The sequence below is a fragment of the Porites lutea genome, chromosome 13 (genome assembly GCF_958299795.1).
Source record: "Porites lutea chromosome 13, jaPorLute2.1, whole genome shotgun sequence".
Lineage (NCBI taxonomy): Eukaryota > Metazoa > Cnidaria > Anthozoa > Scleractinia > Poritidae > Porites > Porites lutea.
The window spans coordinates 7,327,896-7,341,132 of NC_133213.1; the positions used below are offsets into that span (position 1 = coordinate 7,327,896).

General features: G+C 38.5%; 1 protein-coding gene across 1 annotated transcript in view; it reads right to left on the reverse strand.

Moving 5' to 3' along the window:
- The window catches only part of LOC140922924 (heat shock 70 kDa protein 12A-like), a 53,544-nt gene extending 44,085 nt beyond the window's left edge, over positions 1-9,459 (reverse strand). The window contains exons 1-3 of the mRNA XM_073372972.1: positions 9,325-9,459; positions 4,946-5,271; positions 3,213-3,437 (exon numbers count right to left, since the gene is read on the reverse strand). Coding sequence (XP_073229073.1) covers positions 3,213-3,437; positions 4,946-5,271; positions 9,325-9,337 — 564 coding nt within the window. The 5' untranslated portion in view covers positions 9,338-9,459. The remainder of the gene's footprint in view (positions 1-3,212; positions 3,438-4,945; positions 5,272-9,324) is intronic.
- Between the last annotated feature and the right edge of the window lie 3,778 nt (positions 9,460-13,237).

The following is a 13,237-nucleotide window of genomic DNA, read 5'->3' on the forward strand; positions in this document are numbered from 1 at the left end:
AATGTCTGCCATGCGAATGTCTTGTACAAGGTAAGAGGCATGTGGGAAAGAAAGCTCTGCTAGCACACGGCACTTTATCGCACTTTTACGATCTCAAAAGTTAATCTGAATCTTCAGTATTTTTGCCGCATCGAAATTTGGAAGTCTGAAATCCAGGGATGAAATCTATCAAAAATATTTGGAATATTAACGTCGGGTTTTGGTCACAATAAGATCACAAGCAACGAACCTTGAAACACAAACTCACAAAACGGATCGAAATCCACCAATAACAAATCACAAACAATGACCTTTTGAACCCGTTGAAGTAACCTTTCGTTTCCTAAGAGGTCCGCTAAGATGATTGGCGTCTGACATTTTTTGACGAGAGGACCGAAATGCACCAAACATAGAAAGACAGTTTTAATTGCATGTTTCCTAAGAGGTCATCTGAATTTGCTGTTTTCTTTATTTTATGTCCATTTCCTTTTCCTTATTTTGTGATTGGTCGATTTTGTTAGGTCGAGTGGATAATCCAACGAGGGACGATTTGGATATCATTTGATCCAAATTTTTCGAAGAAGCAGTAAGAAGCAGTTTGGATAAAATTCGAGGAACGTGTTAATATATTGTTCAATTATGTTATCCCGGGTTAAACTTACAAATGCACACACTGTTCGCGGTAGTCCCACACTAAAAAATAACACTGAGTGTTTTCGGAATGGGCTGGTCCGCGAACTCAAAGAAAAACAAAGGAAATTGTCAAGACATTCAATGACATCAAAGACTCATGGACCCCACAGACGTAATGACACATCGGAATATCAGGAGTGTACGTGTAAAAATGGATAAGGGTTTGAACAGTGGAATGTTTAACAAGTCTGAGAGTCGCAACATTTGTGTAGCTGGTTATCAGTGTGACAATAGTGATTTTGATTTTTGCATTGCGGAACACGACGAGTTGCCTGTGATAAAAATCTGTTCCGATGAACGAAGAGACGATTGTCAACAATTGAAACCAAAAGGGACTGAGGCTCCTTTTGGAACTACCGTGATAACTGCAACAATTCTTTTTATTATTTCAATTTTGTTTAGCACGGTGACGGTTAATGTACTTGTTTTTGTATTGCGTGTTGTGTTTTTTCATCTAATGTGTATATTGTGACGCGGTACATGTACGATGCTGTGCGTCGGGATTTTGCATTATCAGCAAGTTTTATGTTAGAGTATTTTGACGGCAGGGAGTTGACGACAAGAGAAGGTAATGAGCTCGTTGTACAGAAGGAAAATTGTGTTGTGGAGGAAATAAAAGAAGTTGAATTGAGATCTCGTCATGGGAAATTTTGTTATAACAGAACTTACAATTCCATTGGTTTAAATCATTTCCATTGGTTTAAACTGGTTGAAATCAGGTTAGTCATTTCTCTCAACGCAGTCATGCACCTAGCAGACTACCCATGAACAAACTAAAATCTTTGTTGCAGAAAACAAGGAAAGTGACACTTTTTGTATGGAAGAATATTCGGAAAAGTACACCATTCTCGTCTGAAATTCATTGTTACGTTAAAAATAGAAAAGGTTTACACTTAAACAGGTACAGAAGTAACTGTAACAGTGTGAGGTTTTTACTTGAAGGGCAACTCCAAAACTAGTTCGTAAACGAGGGAAGGTGTATCCGTCGTCTAAGTATCAAAGCACAGGCGATTTAGGTAGAATGAGATATCCAAATAGGCTTTTAAGTAAGAATTTGCCCCTCTGTACATGCAATTATCCATTTTATAGCGCTTCAGTTTGAATCACCGAGTTAATTTTGGCCAATTTAAGCTTTGTACTGATATCGAGAAGAATCCAGGATCTTCAGTTTATGTAGATGCTACGAAAACAATTCATGCTCCATACTGTCAAGGAAACGTTACAGTATTTGGGGAAAATGCTGGACAACAATATGTCGCAATGAGTCTGTGCGCTTTAATTTACAGTAAGATAACAAAGAGTACTTCAGTTGATGATATGACTCAAATAATGATTGTTGGTATTCAATTATATTCTAGTCTGTCACTGCTTACAAGACAATCTATGTTAAAGTTAACAGAATTGCCAGGAATGGTTTCACTATTTGAGCAATTTTTCCACCTTGAATACGGTGAAAGTTATACTTGTAACAACCATGGTGATCCCAGAATTGAGGGGTATCACTACTGCATATGCCACTCACAGGGTACATCATTTGACACACTCTTGGCACTGAACTTCAACTCATTAATTTTAACGGTGGCAATTATTGATGTTGGTATCTACAGCATTGAGACTGGGGGATATAATGTATTTGATTCTCATGCTAGAGATATGTATCATAACAGTCATAGTGAAGGGGCATGTGTATTGTTGGAAATACCATCCATGCATAAATTAGTACAATATTTTCAGACTCTACATAGGAACGAGGATATATATGAACTTAAAGGTGTACATATTGCCACCTTTGAACGTCATCTTTTCTCAAGCAATGTTGAACATTGTAGTATATCAAATGTTAATAGTTACCAATGTTCCTGTAAACAGTGCTGCCCTATAGCAGTTTATGCAATGTGTCACTCTCTTATTAATCCTTGTGCATACTGCACTTAAGGAACTTTATTTGCCCTTGTTAGTAACCGGAATACACTATACAATGTGATGGGTGTGAAAACACATCTGTCAGTCAATCTTCCCCAAAGTGTCAGTATCAGTGGAGCTGAAATAGACCTTACTCTCCGGGCTGTAACCACCTATGTCCTATGTTGCAATTTGGCTCCAAGCATGTCTGCATTGAAGATGTGCATATTATCAAACATTGTCATCAAATGGCACGATTTTTTTCGTGGATTGGGACATATGTATAAGCTGTGGTTCAGCAAACAAGTGGAGTAAAGGATTTATCTTCTCTGGTAAGATATGATTTCAAAGTATCATACCCGTAGTACGACCAAGCCCAAATATACGCTCCCACAGCGTCTTGTTGTTTTAGTAAAATCCAACTAGTTGGTCAAAAATATCGAGAATAAAAAACTTTTAGCTAGTTAAAGCTAGAATTTAATCCTTTTCTGTCGCCTAAAAGCCCGCGCTTTTTGCTACAAGTGCGCTATAACATATAGTCTAGTAGTAGCTCGACCAATCAGAACGCAGCACTGATAATAGACCACTAGTTGGATTTTACTAAAAAGCACTGATAGACTGAACTTAATTCACATTACCTCATAAGCGGCTTCTCTCATGAACTGCTTCGCCCTGGGAGTCCATATAGCCGGAACAGTTAGCACCCACTGAATATCGAGGACATTGAAATCCCTATCACCAGTTTCACTGGCAAGAATGCTGACAGCCTCATCTTTCATGAACTTTATCGAATGTGTAAACACTTTAAGGGCCTTGAAAGATTTTCCATTGGCAGCCTTTATGGTGGTCGTCACGTTCACATCCTGTAAAAATAGCGTGGAAACTACACTCAAGTTGCGGGGTTAATATTGAAATACTGCCATGGTTGTCAGAAAGTTTTCAAGTTAAAGGCTGAGTTGTCAAAGTAAGCGGCCAGTCCAAGGATATTATATTTGAAAAACACCTCCGTAAAGAGTAGCCGGGCCATACTAACCAAGTAGGCGGCAATTTTCGCCAGAAGCTGGCTACTTTTGACAACCCTGACTGTTGATCTCAAGATTCTAGATGTAAAAACATTGATTTACTACAAGTAATTCTATTACTATGACTATATGCACGACCAAAGGAGTGAAAAGCTTTTAGCTTTTATTCTACATGTACATGTATGACTGAAAACTATTCCGGTTTGTCCTACTAAAACGCACATATTCATCACTACGTATCCAATGTCTGTCAGTCTTAAGTTGATGGCTTAACGTTATATACTGTTACAGGGTGTTTCAAAAGTTCGTTCCGCTTTTTTCTTCACTTAAATTTCACTGATTATTAAAGATAACTTTTGTAAACCTAAGCATGTTATTCATTATTCATTTAACATTGACTAACTGAAATATTAGCAACCAGAATGTCTTCCTTTATGAGTTCTGACATTTTCTAAGCGGTGAGGTATAGAATGTACGAGCTCCCATAGCGTGTCTAAATTCACAATTTCCCAGGTGAAGAGTGGTCGCTGTCTTAGCTAGTCCAGTGTTTTGGGGGGCTGGACCTTTGTATGTTGTCTCATCAACGATAATCCAGATGGTTACTAGAGGGTACGCATCACGTGAGTTTGCCGGCCAGTCGTCCTTTGGTGGAAAGTTTGCAAATTCCTCTGATGCCATGCCTGCATGAAGTGTGCACCGCCTTTTTTCTTTTCAAGGCTTTCCAACCTTTGTTGGTCATATATCTCCATACCATCCATTGTGCTCGAAACTTTGATATTGTGAAGTTGAATTTTTTTTTTTACCTTGCAGTCTTGTTGAATTATTACGCATATACTTACAGCTTTTTCGATAACATTTTTCACACAGTTTGTAAAAAAAAAACCGGCCTTCTACTCCTTGGTTTGTCTTGTAAGGTCTTTACTTTTGACCACTTGTTCTCTCATCGTTCAGACTTCTTCAACAATTTGACAATTTCTTTGACTAAATGGACAGAGTACCGTGAAAATAGATGCCTGAGCTCTAGCACAAACCGTGTACGCCTTGATTTTCGTGAAAGAGTAGAGAAAACAAAAGAAAGCGCCAAAAAAGACGAAAATAGAAAATCTACAAAATGGGCAGGAAAAATATGGCGGGAAAAAACTCGGGCTCATGCACATTTAGGGCAAAACTTCAACAACATTACAATTTCTTCAAATCTTAGTTTGAAATTGCTTTCAAAGGTTATTTACATAAATTTCTTACCTGAATCAGTTTACATTTGCCTAAAGAAACATTAAATGCTTTTCGAAAAGTACAATTTACAATCGGAACGAACTTTTGAAACACCCTGTAGAGCAATCTGGTCTTACCTTGTTATTGTGAAGTTCCATTTTAAAATGCTGAAAGAACAAATACTCTTTCTCTTCTTTCTTGCTTTGGAGTTCAGAGTATTTCTCGATTGCGTCGTATCCAAATGAGTCGAATGAGTGGTCCGGTTTGAGAAGCAGACACGTCGGCGTCTTGCTTGTCCTACAGTTTTGCTCATTTGTCCAGTCACGGTTTAAAAATATTTCCTCATTTTCCTTTCCTGAGTTGAATGAAAAGGCAAAACCGCTATACGTTGTTCCGAAGTCAATGGCAACAACGGAGAGATACACGTCCATTGACTGGCTCAGTGCATCTTCATGGCCCTTCGCTGTAAAAGGGTATAAAACGTGAGAATTCGTTTAGATTGGACGGTATGAAATAAAAGCAACAACGACAAATCAACAACAACAAAAAAGGTAATTTCATGCAATGAAAGGTACGGTCCTAATTGATGGCTCCTTCCATTGTTAGATTGTACATCTGATAGTACCAATAGGGTTCTGGTTCTAATCAATGAGATGAAGTCTTCAAGCGGCCATGCAATGTTCTAGTCATTATAAACACTAATAAAATACCAAATCGTTTCACATTAATCTTTAGTATAAACTAAAACAGTGGATATATAGTGTTTTTCGCGCGCTCTGATTGGGCGGATATCTAGTGCTATTCAATGATTCACCTCCAGTTCCTCCGAGCAAGCGACGCCAAACTCGCGTAATTTATGACGAAAAGGGCTTCTTGGTTTGTTGCCGTAACAAACAAAGAAATTTCACAAATAATCCAACAAGTTGTTCTCAAAATACACGAGAAAGGTGACGAAATTCGGTTTGGAAGTTTAAAAAAGTAAAACTCTTGTCTGATTGACTTGAATTTATCGATGAAACTGATGAAAAAGTTCTTTTTGTTTATAAATGCAAATAAGTCTTGCGTTACTGTATTTAGCACACATGTTCATAAATAAGCTTAAAACTAAATTTAATAGTTTCTTAAAAACAGAATGGTTTGAATACAAATGTCTGACTGAATTTATGAAAACATGGCTTCAGTGAGTGTCTACAGGTCCTATACCAAGTGCGTCCTTGGTACAAAGACTTCGACCCTCCCCACCCAGGACAATGGGTGACTGTTTGCGCCTCCCACAGTCTGCAGTTATCATGATAATCATTCTCAGCAGAGGCCTGATTCAGCTGGTTAGGGCAAATTAACAACAAGGTACCCTCCAGTCAAAGCCTGTACTGAACACTGCTGTTTACTGAAGAGATTGTGTCAAAACAGCCCCCTCCCTACCCCGCTAGTTTTGACACCCAGGCCTCATTCACCCACCCACTGTTAGGGCAGTCCCTTGGCTATCCAGCTGTATTGACCAAGATGGAAAGCCCCCTACTTTTTTTGGACACTGGACTGGCCTTGTGCCGGGCTATGCCCGACGCCGGGCAAAAACCTAGTGGCCACATATATATATCGGTCTGGATTTCATACAAGGTGCTTGTACCGAGTCTTTAGACGGTCAATTCCAAAGAGCCATTACTCACCCTCCCCAGCAATGAAGCTTATGATGAGTCAATCACTTCTCCCAAGCTCTGCTAGTAGTGTTATGATTATGAGTCACCACATTGATTTGGCTTGCCTAGGCCACAGTAAAAATTATCTGACCTTGCACTGCTTTCTGACAGAAAACTCTAGTCAAAGTGACAAAATCTCCTCTCCATACCCCCCTGGTTTTCACACAAAACAAGGAAGCCACCCACCCATGGATAGGTCTGGGTCTGGGCTCTCAGCTGACACCTAACAAGATGCCAAGCCCCCTGTTTTTTTCTTTCTGGCTACACTGGCTTGATGCCAGTGTTCAAGCGAAAACTTAGCAGGCACCCGTTAGCAAAATCACACAGATATTTAGCAATTATTCCTCGAGCCCGAATGCCTTCGGCCTCATTGCCTATTGATTCAGAGCCCATTTGGGCTCGAGGAATAATTGTTTATTAGTAAAATCCAACTAGTTGGTCTAAAATATCGAGAATAAAAAAAATCTTAGCTAGTTAAAGCTAGACTTTAATCCTTTTTTGCCGCCAAAAAGCCTGCGCTTTTTGCTACTAGTGGGCTATAACATATAGCCTAGTAGTAGCTTTACCAATCAGAACACAGCATTGCTAATAGACCACTAGTTGGATTTTACTATATATATTAACCAGGACCATTACAATTTCCTCAAATTTGATTGGGGCATTAACTGCTTTATCCTTCACTAATTACTGTGTAGGGTTGTAATATTGGACACCTGTAATCAGACAGTTACATCAGCCGATCATATTACTAGCCCTCAGCTAAATCCACCAAAACAGAATAAGTTATCACAATAACCACAGCAACAACCTCTTACCTCTTAATTTTCCAGTTTATTAAAATGAATCGAACTCGCGACCCTTCGAGTTCTAGTTTGAAGTCTACTAGATATTTTTAAATGCTCCACATAGGCACAGAACTAAGATAATTACTGACCAATTTCCTAAATGAGTACCAAAGGCGCAAGCTTCTAGGGGGTCTGGGGGCAGCTTCCCTGGGAAATTTTTTGGATTTCAACTCCATAAAATCATCTTTCCTGGGTTTCTGAGTCATTCAGACAGGATATTGGCCAGTTCCATTCTACTCAAATGAAGCCTTCCAACTTGGAAAGTTTTTTTTCTTTATTAAAAATATATTTATTATGAAAAATCTGACCGATTTCCATAAAACGGGTGAAACCGGGGTGGATCCGTGCCTGCTACACCAACAAAACCCCAAATGTGCCATTTGCTTTTAGCTCAAACGAAATCTTGTCACATATCTGTGAATTTACAAAAGTAGATAGTGTGAACTAAAATGAACTTGAACTTGGCCAAAAATGCTAATTTGTTGGCTTGTTGTGGTCTGACATTCTTCTGGGTATAAAATTTTAAAAGTAGACTTTTTTCAAGAACTTGCCTTAATTAAAGCAAATTCTGGAAGATTTTTTATTATAGTTATAATTTACTTTTATAATTATTACTATTCATACTATAATTTATTATTGAATGTTTAGGGCCTAGCGGGGGTACTCCGGATTTCAAGTGACAGGGATGATCGAAACCAAAAAAAATCCCTGGACCAAGATTTAACCCCCCAAATCACATTTGGGGGGTTAAAATTTCCAAACCACAAAAATGTCCAGAGGAACTACCCGGCCAGGATACGCGGGAACTATCACAAATCTTCAGATAGTTTTGAATACCCAAAAAAATCCCTACTTAAATCAAGTCATCAAAAAAATACTAATGCCAAAATTTTCCAAACCAAGAAAATCCCGATATAAAAAATTTCAAACCCAAATGAATCCTTTGATCATCCCTGTCATTTGAAATCTGGAGTACCTCCCTGAGGCTTTGGGTTCAGAAAATAGGAGGGACCGGTGTTCTGCTACAGGCTTAAGGCAGAAGCCAATGTTTAAGTGACAAGACCGGAAATGAGGGTACTAATTCGTGAAACTCGTTGTTCTTTCTTGGAAAAGTAGGAACATTAGAAACGTTGGTGACTTTATTCCTTCTCTTATAAGAGAAAAGCAACGAGTTAGTGACTTCATTTTTGGTCTTGTTATTTAATAAACTAATAACGTTATGAACAACGTCATAGAATACAAGGTTCATGAAATCGATGCAACTTTAGACTTCTGTCGCTTGCGTGAAAATGTTTCTGTTCCCTACTAGAATAATGAGTGCTCAGTAGAAGGATAAGAGGATATATAAGTATCTTTTGCGGTACCGCTGTGTTAAATATATTTAAACTGAGACTTCGATGCTGACTACTAAATAATATGCAAAATAAGTTATTCGGGTGCCTTAAATTTATTTGCCACCGCGTGATATAATTTTCACCGTGAATTCTAAGCGTATGTGGTTTGACTTGCTGGTGACTTTCGGCTTCATATATTTTTAAATACGTATGATCGATCTCGTTCGATTACGCTAATTGTTGCTATTGCCTAACAGTCGGACTATACTACAACAGATACCCTTGTGACAAAAATTTCAGTTGCCACAAGAGCTACATGTTTAGTCCACACGAAAAAGAAGCCTCCTCCCACTGTAACCCCGAAAAAGATAAGCGATGCAAAAAACTGTTAGATGCACACAAAGCAGAAGTACGCTCCGAGCCGCCTCAAGCACCGCAACGTTCATCTGGCATTAGCGACTATTTCGTGACTAAGTAGACGTGGAATTTCGTTTTGCCTATAAGCGTACGTATTAGCCATTGGATTAAGAAAGGAGCGTGGAGCAGAAGTGTCTTGCGAAAGTTAAAGATGTAAATGTGCTTCCTCGATCCGATTGTAGCCAGGTTCTACACCAATATGCGTACTTCTAAATATATGTACCTTTAGTAGCCATGTGTCTTGTCGCCTATGTTACATAGATTCCAAGAGGGGAAACAGTGAAGTGTAAAACACGATGTTGCAACAGGAGCAAGCTAAAATTCCGAGAAACGCATTTAAGTCATTTCCCACCGAAATGGTTGCACTTGAAGGGATAGACGAGAGGGCCCTTCCTCGATCCTGAGACTGGGACCGAGTTATACGATCGCCGAAGATTTTTCCGAATGGATCTTCGTACGTGAGGGGTACGTGAACAATTAAATCATGAGTTCTTTTGTTATACAGTATGTGTGCAGAGGCTACAATTATCTCTTCCCTCGAGTTGAATTAAGGTGAGTTTTAAAACGTTGCTTGGTCGTTTGCAGTTCTACTGAATTCGTAGAAAATTCGATTCATAGTAATTGCTGATCAAGCTTTGCAATTAATTGACAATGGGCCCTGTGATCTATGTTCACGTCACATAGATGAAAGGTACCTCCAGTTTCAACGTTTTTTCTTTTTCCTAAAAATATGATAACAATAATAAAAAAGACATGAAGCTGTTTTTGCAGGATACGAGATTGTTAAGAGAATTCCTATTCAGAGGTCACAAGGCCCATACAATGGATTATTACTTAATTATTATTATTTTTACGCTAATTCTTATTTATTTTTGCCAGTGTTGGCCGGGACCCCTCTTCTTTGACAACATTACCTGTTATTCCAATCTTATGCCATTTCACTATACTAAGTGACTACCAAGAGAATGTGCAAATTCTGTGTTGCAATGTACAATCCCAGTTTGAAATGGACTATTGCATAATTAATATCAGCACTCCCCTTTGGTTAAGGAAGTGAGCAAAGATCAATGGAATTCTCTAGGGGGTATGTTGTAATAGTTTTGGAAATCCTTGAGGAATAGTCTTAAACATTGGAGTTATTCAGGGTAAACAAAGAATTCATAGAATTTTATTAGGAAAAAAAGTACTGTTCAATAAGTTCCTCCGGGGAAAATTCATATCTTAAGAAAGTCTCCCGGGTGAATGCAGTCTAACAGAATTCCTCAGGAGTAAGAAGGAAGTTTATTATATGTTGTCAACCGGGAAGAGGGTGTGGCTATTAAATGTGATAGCCCAATTTTTTTCTGCCTTTGAAGGAGGACAAAGCACACACAATGACCGCACACAACAGCATGCAAGGACTGGACAAAGCAAACATGATGTGATTTTATTTAGTTGGATAGTAAACCTTTTATTCAATGGTTTACATTGTAAAAGCATAATGGACATGGGTGTTTTGCTCATTGCTCGCCTATACATGAAACCATCCAACACATGATTGATAGAATTCACATACAAAAGTTATTCAAAATAACTAAGAATCACGAACAATCAGTGCCACTAACAAAAGGAGGCATACAACAATCTTTTAGTATGCCAAGTTGTGGTGGTTTCTTTATGCATTACCTTGTATTAATTTTGTTTTTTCTGGCTTGACTGTTCATTAGCCACAGGCATGTGACTCATTGTTTGTGATAAATAAACAATTTTTTTCCTCTGAAAGGATTCATTAAAGAGAAGAGATTCTCCTAAGGCTTAAAATTCACTTCCAATTTCTTCCTTAGATCCTTCGAAGTCATAAAAATTGGCAATTTTTCCATCTCGAAGTTTTTTTTTTTTTTTTTTTTTTTTCGTAACAGCTGAGAAAAAAAGTTCTGTCTGCTGTTTATTGAACTGATCAAACCAGAGAAAGAAGCTTTCAATGTATGTCAAGTTTTAAATTTACACAATATTTCTAGTACAGCCACAATAACCTTATCAATACTTTGTTACAGGTGTAATTATTATTTTATATTAATGTAATATAAGGTTTCCTGAAAAAATTGCTTCATCTACTGTAAAAAGGGTAAAGGTTTTGCTCACAACAGGAATACTTGTTTTGATATCACATGAGTTTAAGTGTTTGTGTTTTTCTGTTTACATTCAAAGCAAAACCAGTTTGTTGTTGGATGGAATGCAGATTCAGGGATATTAGCAAAATCTGGATGGTACCACTCACAGCATGCACAACAATTGACATAAGCAGCGTTGTTGTTAGGCAATCGGCATGTGTAGTAAATAGGTACATTTTTGCCTACCACAGGATGAACAAGCTCAACTGTATCATCAGTTGGTGGGAACTCAGTCATCCTTGAAGACTCCAGGCAATCAACAAGGTGTGGGCGCATGGCTCTCTGGTCATATCTCTTGATGGTGGGGTCACCACCATGGCATAGAGTGGTGGCAAAGGTTATAGCAAAGAGTGCACAGTCATTGTAGCCCTTCTGCTTTTGCACTTTCTGATTCCTAATTTTAGCTATGTTGCCTTTGTAAACAGGCTGATCTGGATTTGTCTTTTATTAAAGTGTGAATATTAAAGCAATGAAGTTTTTGACAATATTCTTCTAACTGGGTTGTCCATCGTCACCACCTGCATCTTTGAAGTTAATTTATTTCGTAAAAGTAATCCCATTTGCAAAAGCACAGACAAGACCCCTTGCAAAACCTAAAAAATCATGACCCCCCCCCCTATTAATTGTTGGAAAAAATTAGCCCCCCCCTCTAACCAATCTAGAACAGCCTTGACCCCCCCACCCTTCTTTTTTCCCTCCCCCCCTACATAAATAATGACCAGTTCCTTAACTGAAAAAAAGTGAAAATGACCTTGGAAGTATTCCTTCTTTCTTTATCTGCTGCATGTCTGTCAATGCCCTGATGGCAATCATATACTCGTTTTCCTGTTATGATGAATGGAATTCCATCATATTTGATCCTTGATTGGGAGGTTACAGACTGAGGATCTTCAAAAAACACCTTCTTCCCCTTCATTTGCTCATTTTGAGGAACAAAGCAAGGCCTAATCTTAATATAATATTGTACATATATATAAACTTTCACAGTTCATTTTTTTTCTGTAAGTTTATGTTTCTGCTCTGAACTGACCCTGGTATAGATTTTATCAGTGTCCTGTAGCCATTTTCAGCAGGCAGGAGGCATGAAGAATGAAGGCAACTTTCCTCGTCCCTTTGAATTTTATATGGCTGCACAACATTTTTTTGGCCCAGGGCACCTACAATCACAACCTCTTTTGTCAAGATATTTCTGTTTCTTATTCGAACCTTTCTTCCATTTTTTGTCTTTTATTTGGATATTAAGTTCATTGTTCATTTAATGCATTATTGAATTAACATTGTTGTTATTATCATCATTATTATTCTGTTAGTTTGTTCTGTATTTAAAAACCTATTATGGTATTGCCAGGAATTTTTTTTGTTTGTTCCCCCCTCCCCCCCCCCCCCCCCCCCCCACAAAAAAGGGTTCTTCTGTGCCACGTGCAATATTCTGCATCCGGATATTCCATTTTGGTGTACACAAACCAATAATTAGTAAAGTCACAGAATACACTGACCGTACATTTAAGCTAACTTTGCCTAAACCGTTGTTATATATATAGTACATAACAAAACTTGTTGTCGTATCCAACTCATGCTGATTTTACATCTGGTACAAACAAAAAACTTCCAGGTCTGTTTTCAGAAGACATGTCTAAGGGACTAGTCAGAAATTACAGGAGCGGATCCAGGATTTTTTTTTAGTAGGGGGTGCACTCGTCTCTTGCTCTACTTCAACACCAATAAACCACATAGTTTTTTTTTTTTTTTGCAGAATACCAGTTGTATTAGAAAACAGCAGGTCATCTCGGGGGGGGAGGAGGGTGCGCACCCCCTGCACCCTCCCCCTAGATCCGCCCCTGAATTAGCAGGGGGGAGGGGGGTGGAAACAGAGGGAGGGTCACAATTTTTTGAGACTGCAGAAAAGGGAGGAGTCATGAAAAATGGGCCGTTAAAAGGGGGAGGGTCATGCAAATATGTGTCCCCCCATGTTGAGGTTCACCCACA